The sequence below is a fragment of the Ischnura elegans genome, chromosome 10 (assembly GCF_921293095.1).
Source record: "Ischnura elegans chromosome 10, ioIscEleg1.1, whole genome shotgun sequence".
In the NCBI taxonomy this organism is placed as follows: domain Eukaryota; kingdom Metazoa; phylum Arthropoda; class Insecta; order Odonata; family Coenagrionidae; genus Ischnura; species Ischnura elegans.
This window is the reverse complement of record NC_060255.1, coordinates 41,196,339-41,215,104: the sequence shown is the minus strand read 5'-3', so window position 1 is coordinate 41,215,104 and position 18,766 is coordinate 41,196,339. Positions and strand designations below refer to the sequence as shown.

General features: G+C 36.7%; 1 protein-coding gene across 1 annotated transcript in view; it reads left to right on the top strand.

Moving 5' to 3' along the window:
• The window catches only part of LOC124166751 (neuroendocrine convertase 1-like), a 206,672-nt gene that overhangs the window by 146,250 nt on the left and 41,656 nt on the right, over positions 1-18,766 (top strand). Inside the window, exons 8-10 of the mRNA XM_046544423.1 lie at positions 1,743-1,955; positions 3,109-3,209; positions 6,056-6,274. Of these exons, the coding sequence (XP_046400379.1) occupies positions 1,743-1,955; positions 3,109-3,209; positions 6,056-6,274 (533 nt within the window). The remainder of the gene's footprint in view (positions 1-1,742; positions 1,956-3,108; positions 3,210-6,055; positions 6,275-18,766) is intronic.

Here is an 18,766-nt window from a genome sequence, read left to right as displayed (position 1 = left end):
ACGATTTTAATGAAAATTAGGCCCGCATTGAATATGTTAATCTTGAAGTACATAATTGCATAATCACATTATCTGTGGCGTAACTAGAAATATGCTTTGTGGAGGATAGAGAGGTACTGGGGGGACCCCCCTCCCCCTAAAATTTTTGAAAATTGACACGCCTAGAAATACATTTTACATCATTTTGGCACTTAAAATTCAACTTTAACCCTTTTAGTACCATCCTATCTTGCTCGATATGCCGAAGAACCCGAGGGCTTTTTTTGGCTCATTTGTAGGTTTGCTATTAAAAATGTGCACAAAGCTTAACATGCATTTTCAGGGACTATTTTTTTTATAATTTGCTCCCAAAACTTACGGGTATGCTAAAGCATGATAAATACAAAAAATAGTTACCAAAGCTACATGAAACACAAAAAATAAAAAGCGTGAGTGTAAAAAAACCCGGCCGATAGATTTTCCCTTTGCACTCTTCACACATACCCCCCGGGTCGATGGATCAGACCACTGGCACTATAAGGGTACAAAAAATTCAGTTATTATATGTATTTCAAAAACTAGGCAAAAGTTGTAAAATATTTTTTTTTACTTGTGTAAGGCTTGGGGGTGGGGATCTGTCCTCTCATGCCCCCATAGTTATGCCACTGCACATTATTTTAGGAATAATTAATTTCAAAAAACTATACAATGCTCTCGACATAAAGTCTAAATGCAGACTCATGCACAGTAGCACCGACTCCATGGGGCCTGAGGGGGCCCGAGCCCCCTCAAAAATTCCTTATGGGTGTGAGGAAAAAATGTGTCAGGCTTGTTAATTTTCTCCGGAGTGTTCAGAGATCAAGATTCGAGTTATCGGGGTTCTAATGTTGATCATATGACTTCTAAAATGCTTAAAAAACTTAAAATTCACTACTTATAAAATTTCCCTGGGCAAGATCCCATGTTTGGGCCCCCCCAATATTTTTTGTAAGTCGGCATCCCTGCTCACGTAGTTGATTTAAGAATGAGGCCAAACTTTTGTTCTAACTAGAGAAAAATAGACAACCATATATTTCAAAGAAGACTTTGGCAAAAGTCTTCTCAATTCCACAACTTTTCAGACTCATGCAGATCTTGACTGTAAAAATTATGAAGCATTACAATTACAGAACTCCCATTAATAACATGTCAACCTAAAAGTTTTCAAGTCCTCAGAAAAGTGAGTTTTCATCCTCAAAAAAGGCCAGCTAACAATTGCAGCACAGACATTACTATGATATTAAAGTTCAATGTCTGATAGTCCCACAAATAGACATTTTGGATAATTTAGTCATGGTGTGGGCAGATAACGAAAAGCCTTTCTTCGCAAGGGCGTACCCAGGATCATAATGAGGGGAAGAGGGGAGGGCAAGCCATGGTCTAGGGGAGGGGGGGGCAAACCAAGTTGTGCCATTAGTTTATGAGATAATTTCCTTAATTTCCTTGAAAATATAGTTTTATTTTAGTAACATATCTTATACTAATATGTACATATCATTTTTCGTGGGTTTAAATAAAATTTGTTGAATGCTTTCATTTCAATTCAGCACTGATTTTGCTGAAAGACTTTTCCGATTTTTGCTTCTAGGGGGGGCAGCCACCCCCCTGCCCCTCGCTGGGTATGTCCATGTTTCTTCGAATAATGGGTAATTAAGAATGCTTGAGAGTAGCATCGAATGGATGATGACCAATTACCCACTTTTACTTTGAGTTCTATCCCACAGGGAAGAGGTGGAAAAGGAAGCATTTTTGTTTGGGCATCAGGAAATGGAGGGAGCAAAGGAGATGACTGCAGTTGTGATGGATATGCAGCAAGTCCTTACACACTGTCTGTGGGCAGTGCATCACAAAGTGGACAGTTTCCTTGGTATGGAGAGAAGTGCCCATCAACATTAGCAGCAACGTACTCAAGTGGAGAATTCATGGACCAAATGATTGTAAGTACAAATACTGTGGAGAATCACAAAAGAAGTTTTCATTGGCAAAATACATAGTGCAATTGAGTCATAATAAAAGCGATGATACGTTATACCTGAACCATTTTGGAGACAAAGACAGTAAAGCTGATAACCATGTTTTGCATTCACAGTAATTTCTCTATTATCTTCTTTTCCATTATCCAAGTAGTGCACTCAAATTTGGCTTGGTTAGCGTATGCCAAAAATAAACACATATCATTATCCAAAGCAGTGGCGCAGTGTGGGGAGGGGGTTTGGCAGATAAAACCCCCCCCCAGAGCTCAGAGAAATTTTTAAGTTTAATCCATTTTACTTAATTGGATTGATATTACTTTTAGAATAGTACAATGATTAATAAAATATCCCTCAGAAAGCCGTAAAACTCACCATTTTGAACCATTTATCTTAAAATTCCACAATTTATTAATCTTTCTCATACCGCTTATTCTGGTGGGTATTCCATATCCCCGTACACCCCGATATTAGTTGCACCTAAACCCCCCCTAGCCTTAATTCCTGACTGCGCCCCTGATCCAAAGTGTGCATTAGTAGCAGTTGATCAACATGCAGCTACAGATGCATGTGCACCTAAATTAACATGAGTTTATAAATAGGTTATGTGGAAATGTGGAATAACACAATGCTAGGACAAAGCCAGAACAATATTTGAGAGGGGGTTCATTTGATGACTGAGTGCATTTAGCAGGGACGTTCCAAGAAAAATTTGGGGGGGAGTTTGAAAACAAAGACCTTGATATTAAAATAATATGTTAAAGAAAATTCAGATAAATAAGGGAAGATACTGATCCCCTTAGTTTGACTCCAATGAAAATAATATCCTCTACAGTAAGACCAATGCTTACTATCCCACTGAATCAAAGTTCAGGATAATACACTGACAATGAGTACGTTTCAACAAGAAATAAACTTTTTCTCATTCAAAGCTCACTGCAAATAAATAATGTCACAAATATTAACTAGCATCACGTCACTTTTACTTTACACTTAAGCTAAGCTAGAAATAGTCCTTAGCAGAAATATTTAAAAATATTAAATGCTTCTAAATTTGCATTCTGCCAAATACATGTAAGCAAATTTACAGCAAATAAATTCAGCAACAAATAATTTACAGACAACAACTGATCTTCATGGGAAATGCACAACAAAGCACACAGGGACTTCTGCAGCAGCACCACTGGCAGCTGGAATAATTGCTCTAGCATTAGAAATCAAGTAAGATTTCACTTATTTTATGATTATATTAATTTCAAATTTTTATATGAAATTGCATTGGAAATAATGAATACGGTGAAGTCTCGACCTACTACATATGTTCACCCAGAACCAAGGAAAATACCAAGCTCTTGGAAAACAATGGCAAAAGATAAAGAAAGTGGGCAAATGGAGTAACATTATGGCATGAATATGCCAAAAAAGTCACAACATTTAACAACTGAGCTGAGATCTGCCTCAACTCAGACCATTCTAAAAAAAGAGAATAAGCTGATTCAACACATTTCAATTACTAACATGGATTTAACATATTAAACTCTGGACAAATTCTGCCATCCTTCTGTTAGTCTCCCAACAGAGTGCTTACATTTTGCAGTTTTTCTTTTCGTCAAATGTAGTTCATTTCAGTTCATCTAGTTTCTGAATATGGAATCAGACATGATAGCATAAATGTCATTTCATCATTGCCCAGCAATGTAATAACAATTGGCAAAATTAAACCAATATCCCGTACTAATAAATCAAAGGTATAGAGAAAACTGGCAGAGATCATTTGCCTCGTAGAAATTTACGCGACCAATTCCTAACTTAACACATTCAATGCGGGCCCGATTATCATGACAGTCGTCAGAATCGGCCGATAAAGTAAGAAAGAGATAGAGAGAAAGGTTTTCATACCATAACCTCAGTTCAAATACTGCCATTTACAAACCGCGCACATGGGTCGTCATGTCACAAACCCACGTCAATAGACATGCTCCGCCCTGAATGTGATAATATCTAAATAGAATCTTCACTATGTGTTATATGATTTGAAGCTTTCCCAGCAAATAATATGGCCAAACTCTTCTTAGGATTCCCAATTTATCCATATTAGCCAATGCTTCAAGCTCTTACTCGAGATAATCCTCACTTTTATTAAAACAATATTCAGCAGCCCTGAGGGGTTAAATGTAGGATGAGAACTTTAAATACAGTCAAGCGTGGTCACTTGAGGGAAGTTATCATTGTTAACCATTTCAAAAAAATGACTGGATAAGTGAGTTTTGGATGACCAACTGCACCTTTCAACACTTTTGCCTCATATTTGAACAAAAATGCGTGCCTTTGAGAATAATTTGGTCATCGCAGGCATAGCCAGATGTAGGGAGGGGCATGTGCCCCCCCACCCCCCAGACCCTTAAAAAATATGGAAGATTTTTAATACGGTCCCATTATCATTGCGTTCGTTTTATACTACAAGGTATCCTTGCCCCCCCCCAGAACATAATCCTGGATACGGCCTTGCTTGAGCCCCTTCCCCCCCAGAAAGAAATCCCGGATCCACCCCTGATCGCATGACAAAAAAGAAGTGTTATGCAAACTGAGCTGGATCAGCTCAATAATTTTACCACTCACAGCAGCCCCAGTCAGCCTGAGCCAAGACTTAAAACTGGTTTCAGAAGCGAGCTCACTTGGCCTGCTTTCAAACCAGTCTCGTCAGACGTCATGTTTCACCAACCCACACTGAGTCAGCCAGGTGAACCTGAGCTTGGTTGATGAATGCAGTGAGTGATGGAATAATAATACATATTATGTAAATTTTAGAATTGCCAAGCCAGCTTATACTCCAAACTTTATAGCTCATGATCAATTAAATAAAATTTTCTATTTTACAAATACATATATCTTTACAAGTGAGGAATGCACTGCCATACAATAATAATTTAGCAACCTCTCAAGGCTTTCCTGAGATTGATGCATTTTCCCATTAATCTGCATTAAAAAACTAACATAAGCCTATAGAAAAAATTGGTGAAGTCCTTTGGAATTCATTCAGGAGCTAGGGTATTAAAAATATAGATTTTTTTAAGAAAGCACAAGATGAAAACAATCTTTACCCACTAATTGTTTGGAACCAACACGCATTTTTATAAAATTTTTTTTTGTACTTTCACCCATATGAAAAAAATAGCTAATGAAAGAAGACTATGGCATTAACTAACCTCCACCAACAAAGATTAACTGGCAAATTTGAATTGTGGATGCCAAAAAATCATTAGGATGAATTTGTAACATAATGATACTGGAACCGAATCCAGGATAGGGGCACTGGTGGATACACATGGGACGTGCACCCCCCCCCCTCCCCTTGAGGCATTGCCTAAGTTGCAGAACCACAATTGTAACTTTTTTTTATACCATAAGATGGAATTGTGTTGTATATGCGTATTGTCAGTTTAAATAAAACCTTCTTAAACTTTGCATGTGATAGCTACATTGCGCATGCTACTGCAGGGGGGGCTAGGTGGGGGAGCAGTGGGTATAAATATCCCAGCAGTAGTAGGGTTTTGAACAAAGTTACCATTTTATCTAGTGTAAATTAGATACCCCCTCTGCATCCATGGATCTGAATCAGGGATGCCGACTTACAAAAATATTGGGGGGGCCCAAACTGGGGATCTTTCCACTGGAAAGTTTATAAGTAGTGAGTTTTAAGTTTTTTAGGCATTTTAGAAGAGTCAAATGATCAACATTAGAACCCTGATAACTCAAACCCCAATATCTGGACGCTCCGGGGAAAATCGGCAAGCCTGAAATATTTTTTCTCACACGCATAGCAAATTTTTGAGGGGGCTCGGGTCCCCTCAAGCCCCATGGAGCCGGTGCCACTGATCTGAATGATACTTATCATTAACTCAAAAGACTTGATCCCATACAATATGCTCTGCGAATGCAAATTGCAAAATCTGAGTGTTTTCTATGCATCCTCGACCTTATCATATTTTATTCTTTTAATGAAATGTACAAGATGATGGAAGAAATTTGAAAATAATTTATTAAATACCACTCACTGTCCATTTCAGTCCATCTCTGACTTGGAGAGACGTTCAGCATCTAGTTGTTTGGACATCACAGCCATCACCACTTGCACACAATATCGGGTGGATGAAAAATGGAGCTGGGCTACTGGTCAATCCCAGGTTTGGATATGGACTGATGGATGCACTGTCCTTGGTTACTGCTGCAGAGCATTGGGTCTCAGTCCCACCACAGGCCATCTGCTTGGTTCAAGCGGAGAGAAGGTAAATATCTGAAGGTGTTCTACATGAGCTGAAACAAGGGCATACCCAGAGTCATAACTAGGGCAGAGCAAGCCATGGTTTAATTGGGGGACAAACCAAGTTGGGACATTAGTTTATGAGATTATTTCCTTGGAAAAATAGTTTCATTTTAGTTACATATCTTATAGTAATACAAATATCATCTTTCGTGGGTTTAAAGAAAATTTGTTTTCCAAACAGACTTTTGCGATTTTTGCTTCTAGGGGAGGGGGGTAGCTGCCCCACCTGTCCCTTGCTCTGGGTACGCCCATGAGTGGAAATTCCATTAAACTAAGCAAGCAGGATGTTAATTGTTACGAGCACTTCTGGCATCAATTAAAACATCACTAACTCATGAAAAAATTGCTGGCTTTTCATAATTATTATACATCATATACCTTACCTTTAAAGCCATCACATGTTCCCTACAACTTTCCGAAGTAATGTTTCAATTGAACTCATTTACTACAGCAAAGATCATTATATCATGCTCTATAGAGCTCATATATGAACTAGGAAATATAATAGTAGGTATGCAAAAAATTTTTTCATCAGAGATGAATTCAGCAATGACAACATGAAATGCACACATAGGTGGATCTAGGGGGGGGGGGGGCACGGGGACATGTGCCCCCCTCCCCTCCCCCTTAAAAAATATGCAAGATTTTTAATACCGTCCAATTACCATTGCGTTTGTTTTGTATTACAAGGTATCCTTGTGCCGCCATTCTGGATACGGCCTTGCTTGTGACCCCCCCCCCCCCAGAAAAATATCCTATATCCGCCCCTGAATGCACACTTACTTTCCTGAATCATGGCTAAAAAAACAAGCTGTGTTCTATTACAGGCTTGCGAAGAGAGATCTTCTGCATGTTAACATCAGGTATGTAGATGGTAATATAAAACTACATCAACGAAGTATTATATGAACGTGCGCATCACAGGGTCGTAAAACTCACGAGCGCAAGTTTCAATAAAATATTTACCGGGTAGGATATACTCTAGATATTGTTTTGGCTGCTGAATGTTGGTAAACAATTCCTGCGTCAGTCAGCGGGAATCGTCGACTGCGATAAACAATTGAGTAGGCAGATGTCCCACATTCCAATGTAGAGCTTTGCCAAAACACAAACATATCAATATTACACAGAAATGATGGATAAGGAAATATTATTCACCTTATACTTATGCACGACATGCTGTAACCGTTGTCCTTTTCTTTTCCTGCAGGCATTCCCCAACGACATATAATAAATATGTCTTCAAAGAATCGTACCAGGATGAAATTAGTTCATATTAATTTTAATTTAGATTCATTAGTTCCCTTATAACTTCAAGATTAAAACCGTCAACTACAAATATGACACCATCATAAATAAAATTTCACGAACCCAATTTCAAAGTTATCTTCCAAACTCTCGCCAACTCTCGCTGGAGTGATTCGATAGTTTCGACCTACAATTCATTTCGACCAACTGATTGATCAATTTTGAATATCCTTCAAAGGAACAATAATCAATAAATATTTCGATTATTTTATAATTAATCGATCAAATGAAGTATTATTCCCAAATTTGCAGCTATCCTAAAAATTTTAGTTTTTGATTCTGTGAAATGTTCGACCTATCGTTTCTATCGAACTAATGAGCGCACTGTTGAATTTTTTTCCTGCTGACGCATGGGAAAGCATTAGGTATATGTTTTCGTATTTTTTATCGAATATCCCCTTCACAGCGTCAGGTCCTCTTTTATCTTCCGAAATTTTTATTTTATTTATTTTATATATAATCTATTCGCACTGAGCACACTGTCAGTAAATTAATTTTTCAAAAGTTTTGAAAATTGAATGAGAAATTACGAGCCATTTTCAGATACATGATGATAATAAAAATGAAATACTTTTCTAGAAAACAAAATAGCAGGAGCAAAAAATATCAGTTATTCTCTCTACAAAGAGACATTTTGTCGCTAGAAGGTATAATATTGGGTAGTTTGTGGTTGAACTAATTAATTATTTCAGAACACAATACACCATTTTCCCCGTGATAGTAGTTCAGTTTTTTTGCTCGTGGCCGGTAAAATTCTTTCATTGTCGCACTTCATTTATTAACATGTTCATAAAAGGAAATAAATAATTCTTTTCCATCCACGGGTGGTCGGGGGTAATTTGACCTCGGGTAGGGATCATGATTGGGCCCTTCTTACCGAGGGATTCAGGTGTCCTCCCCCGGATAATTTTCAGGAAATTACACGTCCGGAATTGGATTTTGACTCGTAAAAAATAGAAAATGGATAACTAAAAATTGATTGAGAAAAAATACTATGAATAAAGAGACTTTCGCAGCTTATAAAATTTATCAAGGTGTTATGGTTTTACCATATATTTCGTACATTTTTTCCTTGAAACAGCACTGAAATCTACATAATATTTTTCATATAATCTTTTAACACTGGGTATGTTGTCTAATCGTCGATGTTGTCTAAATATCGATGCCTCATCCATTTGAGGCAAGATTACGATGAAACTACCATATGGTGAAAAAGAAAACTTTCATTTAGAAAATTTCCCTCGTAATTATTTTTACATGTTTAGGTTGTGCTACATTATTCAAAAGTGAATTAATAAATGTAACGAATTATGCTAATAATGATCTTACGAATTTTTATACGATATACATTATTTTGTTTAAAATAAAAGCTTAATATTATTGCACTTCGACGGATGCTTTCTGAGAGTACTCACAAGTAGGTATTCACTAGTGGGTATTCACTTTATTTGGGTATATAAGAATAAACAATCGATCGAACATACAACATTCAGTTTTTTTGGGTTAATTTTCCACTGAAGGTGGTAAAATTTTGTTAATTATTTATTGCCATTTTATTTATTAGATTTGTACCAGTACTTTAATGTTCACAAACATTAAATGTAAAATATTTTATTTTTACAACTTCAGTCACACATTAATAACAATATTTTATTTGCATAACATTTCCTTAGTAACATAGTCAAAGGTTAACAAAAAGTAGCTCTTTTTTCTTCACTTGTACAAGTTTATTGAGAGATATCGCAGGAATATGACTAAATAAATTCACAAATAATTCAATAAACAATTAAAATCACCTCAAGGCATGAAATTGCATAAAAACAGAAATACAAATAATACCAAGCAATGAGCACAATTTATTCTGATCAGTGTATAACCTAATTATAATGTCAAATTTTCTTATATGCCGCAATTACACATTATGAATATAAATATGTATAACAATTTTACAATGGCATAGAATAGAATAAAGATCACAGCAGCAGATAATATATTTAATTTATGCTTTCACATATTCATATAAAACCACAAATGCACCAACTGTTTTAGCCAGGGATAAGTCACATTTTCATGCCATCAAGAAACCTTTACAATTATATTCATTAACGATATCGTAAGAATTTGGCGAAATTTTATGAGTTATCCCTGTTACACCCCCTCCCCACGATGAGGGAACAGTTTGGATTTGAGGGGGGCATGCACTACACTACGACCAAAATTAATAAGAATAAAAAAACTACACAAAATATAATTATAAATTCAAAACAATCAAGCACTACTACTTTCATTCATTCATTCATAAACCACATTCCATTCACTCATTCATAAAATGACATTCCATTCACTCATTCACCAAACCACATTCCACTCTCTCATTCATAAAATCACATTCCATTCACTCATTCATAAAATCACATCCATCCATTCATACAGCCCTGCCTACCTAAATACTGCTTTATACGCCTGAATTAATTAAACGCCTAAATACGGAATCGTGGCCACGATATACGAAGACCTGCCTAGCCTGAAGTTTTTCTAATCGAAGCTAACACGCAATATAAAATCCCTACTCTCCTGCCGCAAATCCTAACTATAGCTGGAAAAAATACATGCATTAATAAAAAATATACAAACACCCTGTACAATAATTGCAACAAAAAATGCAAAAAAACAACCATCTTCAGGCTCGGAGTCTTCTTTCTTCCTATCTTCATTCTTCCTTTCTTCACGATAAAATCCTCAAGCCTCTAGTTGTCGGCGCAGTAACCTTCAGGTGTCCATTTCATGGATCTCCACAGTTGTCTCCAAAAGCAATCGCTGTCGTTGTCCACAAGGTTGACCTGTGGTAACATAACAAAAAATTCTCATAATCCAACAAAGGAGAGACCTAAAAAGTTAACTCTCAGCTCATAAATATCATTTCGACGAAGACGTTCAGAAAATATTATCTTTTTAAGTGTCTAGAAATTTTTGAAATTAAAAAAATGCAAGAATGGGTAATTCCATATTATTTGATGCTTATCTAATCGGCGATATTTCAAAGTATTTTCATTATTGTTTAAACATTTTAAAGATATGATTGGGCAATATTTAAAAAATTCTCGGAAATAATTACAGTGAGCTGAGTGTGTTATTTATATAACTTTTTTAAAGACTTACTTGGACTTCATGGGTATTACTAAAAACTGATAGCAATATATACCATTCTGCATATGTACTATTATATGAATTGGAAAACAATAATGAAATTATAAAAATCAATACGATGTAATTATTTAAAAAGACGAAAACAGAAGTTACAAATATGGCATCCATATTAAGGACACCACACCTATCCCGGAGGATGTATTTTAATGATTTCTTATAGGATGCAATTTAATAATGAAGTCTTCTGATACGAAAGACATAATATAAGTTAATTCTCAAGATCATACAAAGAACCAGAGGTCAAAGTATCACTTCAGAAACAAAACAGCCAAAAAAATGAAAAATATATACTGATTTTTCCGACACCATTGGCTTAATAAATATTAATAGCAAGGAAAAACGCGTAACCGGAAATTAAGCACCCAAAATTAAACAAAAAAGAGTATCAATCATTGTAACATTATTGTTGTGACTTTTTTTTAAATATGTCACTAATACTCGTTTAATTCACGGAAAATTTCAGAAAGGTAGAAAATATGACCGGTATCTCATGTTTCTCTCAGGTAGGGTCTCCGAGGAAGTAATTACTTTAGCGCGCATGACGGTTGCTGAGTTACCAAAAGCAAGGCCAATATGGAAACCTCGACCTCCACAGTACAATGAGAAAATTAAACAGCAAAGTAAATACTTATGATAGATTCACGAAAATCCCCATAACTTTCCTTCATTCGAATTATTTTATTTAATGGAAATGAAGTTTAAAATCGAAATATATGAAATCAAACGCTATCGTCGTCGTCAACCAATCAATGCCTTGAGATTCAGCGTCGGATTAAAGTTTTGTGAATGTAGCAAAAAAGCGCGAGATCTTAATTTTGGGTGCGGTTTAATTAAATATTTTCGCGTTGAAAAAGTGAAAATATTTATTTATTTTCCCACGCAATCATTACTTTTATCATCGAGGTTCCTGAATGTAAAAGTTAAAGTGTACCTATGTGATCACTAAATAATGGTTCTGAACTGAACTCAAAACTTGGAAGAGGAATGAATGAAATCTTACCGTCTGCCTGCGGCGACGAGCTGTATTCTTTCGATCTCTTTGCACGTGCTTTCATCGAGGCCTCGATTAGTCAACTCACACAATCCAATCCAACGAACTCTGAAATTGAAAAAAAAAAACGAACACTCATAAAGAGAAAGCAATGTCCTAGAAAATTGGCTTCATGGCCAAATCAATCAATAATTTTCTTATGGACCACGGACGTTACAGAGGCTCACCTTTTAATTAGATTTAAAAAAACTCGAGTGAAAAATAAAATTTCCCGTATTGCAGAGGAAATTAAAATAATATTCAATTAATTAATAATACTTATTATTATAATATGATTCCAATTAAATGGAACTATATCTTTGTTTGAATAGGAAAAATTAAGGATTGATTTTGAAGTGGATAACTTTTCATAGGACAAAAAAAGTTAAATAATTCTGATTCAGAATGAAAAATCATGATGAAAAATAAAATTTGTAATGAATAAACAGATAATTAGAAACTAATTATAAATAAAAGTTATTCGGACTGCATTATAATGTGAAAATATTTTGCGGAGACTGTTAAGGGAGGTGATATTTTGACTCAAAAACATTTGTAAAGAAGATACGTTGATATGTGATTACGAGTCATCCAGAAAAATGTTAGCACAAGCAAAAATATGCCCGTTGCAATATTTTTTCACAACTTCTCAATTCAATTCAAAGTTAATATAGGTCAGTGCAATATCACTTCCAGTTACTAAGTACCAAATACAATTTTCAAACTGAGTAGTCAAAGACTAAATTGAGGAGGACATTAAGTTTATTTGTTAATTTTGATGGTATTATGGGCAAATTAGAGATTCAGTATAAGCATGAGCACAATTGAGTTCCGTTAATGAATGCAAAATTGAGCATTCTCAAGCAACTCACTATTTAAAAATTTCTAAGGGAAAAATGAACCAAATTTGAATGAATATTATGAGATCATACCGCTCCTTATCTGCTGCAACTCATGTAGAGCCGCGAGAAGCCGGCTCGGTAAGGTGCACCATCCCATCTTCTTCCTAGTGTCTTCTTTCTCCTTATCAGCATGTCCAGCGATGACTCGCGTCTAAGGAGAGAGCGGGTTAGTGCATACACAAATAAATAACCCTTCCGAGGATTTGCACCACTCCAAAGCAGCACACAAGAACGTGACAATGGCATCGATAAAAAATCATAAGTTTCCTACCTAGCCACAGCCACATTCCTGCATGACGCAATGGAATATGTAATGCAAAACCACGGCACGAAAAACTAAAACTAACGCACGGAAAAAAACGCCTAGCCTTACGCAAATAAAATTCAACGGCCAGAGGGGCCCAAAGCTAAGATGTCGTCTTCTTCTGGTACCGCGATGCCATCCTCTTCTGTCTTCTCTTCTTCCGATGAATCTTCATTCTTCTCTTCACATCCAGCGATGGCTTGCGGACCTAGGGAGAGAGCGGGTTAGTGCATACACAAATAAATAACCCTTCCGAGGATTGCATCACTCCAATGCAGCACACAAGAACGTGACAATGGCATCGATAGGAAATCATAAATTTCCTACCTAGCCACAGCCACAATCCTGCATGACGCAATGGAATATGTAATGCAAAACCACGGCACAAAAACTAAAACTAACGCACCGAAAAAACGCCTAGCCTTACGCAAATAAAATTCAACGGCCATAAGGGCCCAAAGCTAAGATGTCGTCTTCTTCTGGTCCCGCGATGCCGCCATTTTCCGTCTTCTCTTCTTCCGATGAATCTTCATTCTTCTCTTCACATCCAGCGATGGCTTGCGGACCTAGGGAGAGAGCGGGTTAGTGCATACACAAATAAATAACCCTTCCGAGGATTGCATCACTCCAAAGCAGCAAACAAGAAAATGACAATGGCATCGATAGGAAATCATAAATTTCCTACCTAGCCACAGCCACAATCCTGCATGACGCAATGGAGTATGTAATGCAAAACCACGGCACAAAAACTAAAAGTAACGCGCGGACAAAACGCCTAGCCTTACGTAAATTAATATTCGATGGCCAGAAGGGCCCAAAACTAAGATGTCGTCCTCTTCTGGAGGTCCCGCGATGCCATCATCTTCAGTCTTCTCTTCTCAGGATGTCTTGATTCTTCTCTTCGAATCCAGCGTCATCTTGCACCTAGGGAGAGAGCGGATTAGTGCATACACAATAAATAACCCTTCCGAGGATTGCATCACTCCAAAGCAGCACACAAGAACGTGACAATGGCATCGATAGGAAATCATAAATTTCCTACCTAGCCACAGCCACATTCGTGCATGACGCAATGGAATCCGTAATGCAAAACCACGGCACAAAAACAAAAACTAACGCACGGAAAAACGCCTAGCCTTACGCAAATTTTATATACTCATTAGCCAAAAGGGCCCAAAACTACACAAACGCCGCAAATGTCGCACGCGTTTTCATCCGATATCTTCAATCTTCTCTTCTTCGTGTTGTCTTCGCTCTTCCGTCCTTGAGTTCCAGCGATGACTTTAATCTGCGGAGAGGTAAGATTAGTGCATGCACAAACAAATAAATAAATAACACTATCATGCAAGCCCTAACGCCGATCAGTCGAAACTAGCGACGCAACGGAAAAATCGCAGCACACGCAAACGTAATGAATCACACGCAGGAAAATATCACACGAAATCACACGATTGAGAAAAAAAGCACACGCATTGTTGTAGTTCTTCGAGCTCTACTTGATGTCTTCAATCTTCATGGCTGAAAGGGAAAGGTGTACAGACATGTTACAACTAAGTATACAAAAAACACACACAGTTCAGATGAGGGATTATCAATGTCCACTCATTCCCGACACACACTCATATTATCTTCACTCTTCATTCTTCGAGACCCCAGCGATGTCTTCAGTCTTCGGGGTCTCAACTATGACTTCGTTCTTCATTCTTCACTGCAGCAATACATGGTGTTAATACAAAACCCACCCAAATACCTTTAAGAATATAAATACAAACACACGGAAATACGCAGATGAATTTCCTACCTAAGAACGCGTTCTTTGTCACCTAAGACCGGTCTCAATCGTAGATAATACCTTTAAAGTGCACTTTCTTGTACCTTTAATTCAGTGATGTTAAGTATCTTTCTTAACCTGCTTGCTTCTTCGAGCGTGTACTTTTGTTACCTTTAGCTCGTACTCAGTTTTACCAGAGTGAACCCACTTTCTACCAGGAGTCTCTCATAACTCCAGTAGTGTAGTTCAGATCGTCCCTAATTTACCATTTCACGTTCAAGATAGCCCGATGTAGCTTTACGAAAAGGTACTATGATGGTCAGCATCTGAGGAAACCTGCACTCTTCTCAGCTTTAAACTCAAATCGATGAATGGTGCCCATATCCTGGGAAGTAATTTTCCTCCAATATTCTTTCTGAAATTGAAAAAACGGAAATTTAGATTAAAAATCGAGTCAAATCCCTTCGAAAAACATAAAAAGGAATGGCATTGAAGGTCCACGAGGCCATCGTCTTCGATCTTCTTTTCTTCGGATAAGCCTTCGTTCTTGTCCACATATCAAAGGTACGGCTCGCACCTACGGAGAGAGAAGAAAATGAAATGAAATTTGGGGTTTAGGTTTCTTAAATATGTGTCATACCACCTCAACACCACTAACGTTTGTCCCTTAATGTCTCAGATTTTAATGAAAATTTCTACTTGGATTACGTGCACCAAACACTAACACACCCTGAAGGAAAACATTTATTTATTTTTCTACCTACCATATCATTGATATGTATATAAATGTTTAAATAATTGTTAATCCACTTTTCTAAAATACTCTCTCTCAATACTAAAAAATCTCAAAAGTGACCATATTCCTTCTTTACAATGTAGATACATCTACATTGTAGAATTTAAAAAATTAAATTTAGTGGCAACTCCTGAGTAAATTTATAGAAAATATTTAAACACTCACTTTTTCTCGTACGCGAATTGGTAGTGAAAGTTTTGTATAAATGTATACATAAAATAAGAACAAAAAATTTTAATTGCAATTCTAACAATAGCGAAAACATTTGCAGAACTAGCATTACCAAAGGAATCTATCTCAAAGACATTCTGGGAAATATGACGTCGTAATAAATTATTTTGAGTTAAAAAAAAAATTGGAAGCCGAAAAAATTAAATAAGTGACTCAAAACATTGAACAAAAAAGAATCAATGTTCAATTTATCCAATGGTTCCGAAGTTGAATAAGATTTGCGTTGTTTACAACAAATCTATCAATTTTCGTGGTATAAACAATTTTTCTGAAAATTGTCATTAATAGATTGGCCTTCTAATATCAAAATTAAAAGTTATTGGAACGATAACTACGGAAATACTAAGCGCTAAAAGTTGGGCAACTTCATTTTACGCACAAAAAACGGGTACATTTTTTAGAAAAATCAAGTACAGGAAATACTATGGGGGAAATGATTTTGAAGTGAACGATCCAGCGTGATACATTTTCTATCGTATGTCTTTTGTTGCATTCAAATTGATTTGCTTAGACGATAAATCTCCTCAAACTTGCTTTTTTACAGACCTTTTTTTAAATCAACTTCTTAAAATATATTCGCTATTTCATATTAGAATTCAATGCTGCTTTGTTCCTCCGAAATCACGTTTTAGCCTTCAATTTACCATGTTAATAGCATAAAAATTAGTGCGGAAATTCATTTATATGACCGAGTGACTATGTACATTTGGCAACGTTATGTTAGCTCCTCTCTTTCTCTCTCGGTACACCCACCCCCTATCAGCGAAACCATCCGAGAGTGTCCGGGCTCTCACGAAAGCTCATCCCTGAGACATAACGTGAATAGACTATAGTTATGTTTCGATATCCACAAATACGCACCGAACCACCGAATTATTAGAAAATACAGTATTTGGCAACGATCAAGCTTACTAGCCAATCTAACATCAAACTGTATTTAAGATGCTAATTTACACCGGAGTTCACAAGAGAAATAACAGAAAATATACTAACATTATAACTTGGTGGCTATTTGTTTTTTACTGCGAAGAGGTCCCTACGTTACGGCCATTGGAATTGTTCTCTCTTTACAGCCACCAACTATTGGAAAATGAGTGGCAACTTTCGCGTTTTATTTTTTTGTACATTTTTCATTTTAAACGAGAAAATGACTGAATCGGAAAGATTTCTATTTTCCTCGTAACCTATGTTTCTCTTCCATGTACCGAATTCTTATAATAAATTTCGCTCCCTGCTCGGAGTGAACGAGTAGGGCACCGGGGCACGTTGGCCATAGGGGCAGAATGGCCCAGTCGAACTAATTCATACAATAGACACTGAATCGTGCTAGGTATCTATCAAAATGTTGGTAGCACACTTCCCCTTTATCCACAAGACCATTATGACTGGCGGAGCAGTTTTTGACAATTTATAGCGATTAATTGTATTTGCGCGTGTTTCAGTAAAATTCTACTCGCATGTTAAATGTGTGTTATTTAAGTTATGTTCAATTTGGGAGCAATAGTTGAGCACTATAATTAAAGGTCATAGTTTAAGGATAATTTCTGTGTGGCATACAATTTAATTCGCTCCAGTGAGTTTTGTAACGAATAGAATTTATCGTAAACATGGCGATGGGGCAGGTTGGCCCAGCGACGACGGGGCACGTTGGCCACCCAGGCCAACATGCCCCGTCCTATGCATTCCTTCGTCAAAAATAGCCTAATTTTGAAAAGACGGTCTATTTCATCATTAAATGAGAGGTCATTCAGGTGTAAATGACTTAGTATTGTTTCAAATCGGTTGCAATGCATGCTTGCCGACAAGAGTGAGGACATGTACCTTTTGTTAAGTTTTGTTACCTTTTTGGACCAAAACATACGTTTATTAGGGTATTTATCGTAGCATGACATTAGCATTACATGTCATATTGCCTGACATTAGCATGTCATACGTTCCTCATTCTCCAAAGCTATATTTACATTTTTCTGGTTAGCACATATGTCACTGTTTATGCAAATGTGCTTAAGCAGTTCTTCCGAGAAAAATGAAAAAAGTCGAGTGGACTTACGCATTTTATTGCCTCTTCAGTAGGAAGAATTGGAATACAATATAAATTGAGCTCGAAAGCTGGATTACTCCTTCATCACTAACATAGATTATTTTGTGTTACATTTGAGGATAAGCTTGCATCAATAGTCAACTTCAGAGGTGCCGCTGGGTCTGCAATTCGTCGTGTTTGGGAGCGTTGGGTTGCGTGTAAACTGATTAGACACAAAGTCTCAAATTAAATTCAAAGAGGCTACTAAAATATAAACGCAGTGGTGAAGACAGACATCTATTTGAACGCAATATAGTATTACAATGTAATGCATGTCAACTGGAGCTAAAAAAATAAAGTACGCACGGCCGATATAGGAAGATGAAGATTCACTAAAGTGGCTTTTTTCGACGGTCAGCCTGGAGCACAATGTATTCAGTGCTTAAACTGCAAGCGTTGGCCTCATCAGACATGTGTGAACAATGAAATCCGCGTACTATTTTACAAGTGCAATGACTGTGCTGATCCTTTGTATCTGGACAGTCACAAAAGTTAACTGGTTTGTATTAACACGCTATAAATTCTAATAATTTAAAGCTTTCCCGTTGTTTCAGTAAAATGGTTACATTAATTGAAATATATTTTTAGATAACTATTAGTTTTATTTTGATTTCATAAAATCATACTAGTTTAGTTTATCAAAAAATACATGGGCCAACGTGCCCCAGTCGCTGGGCCAACTTACCCCGATGTAGAGGCAGATTGGCCCACCTGTCATATGCCCAGTATTCATTTATTTTTTTAAATTTATAACTCATATATTCAAGTTTAGTTATTGTCATCCAGATTCAGAAAGACTGTTCTACAATTTCGCAATATTTTCAT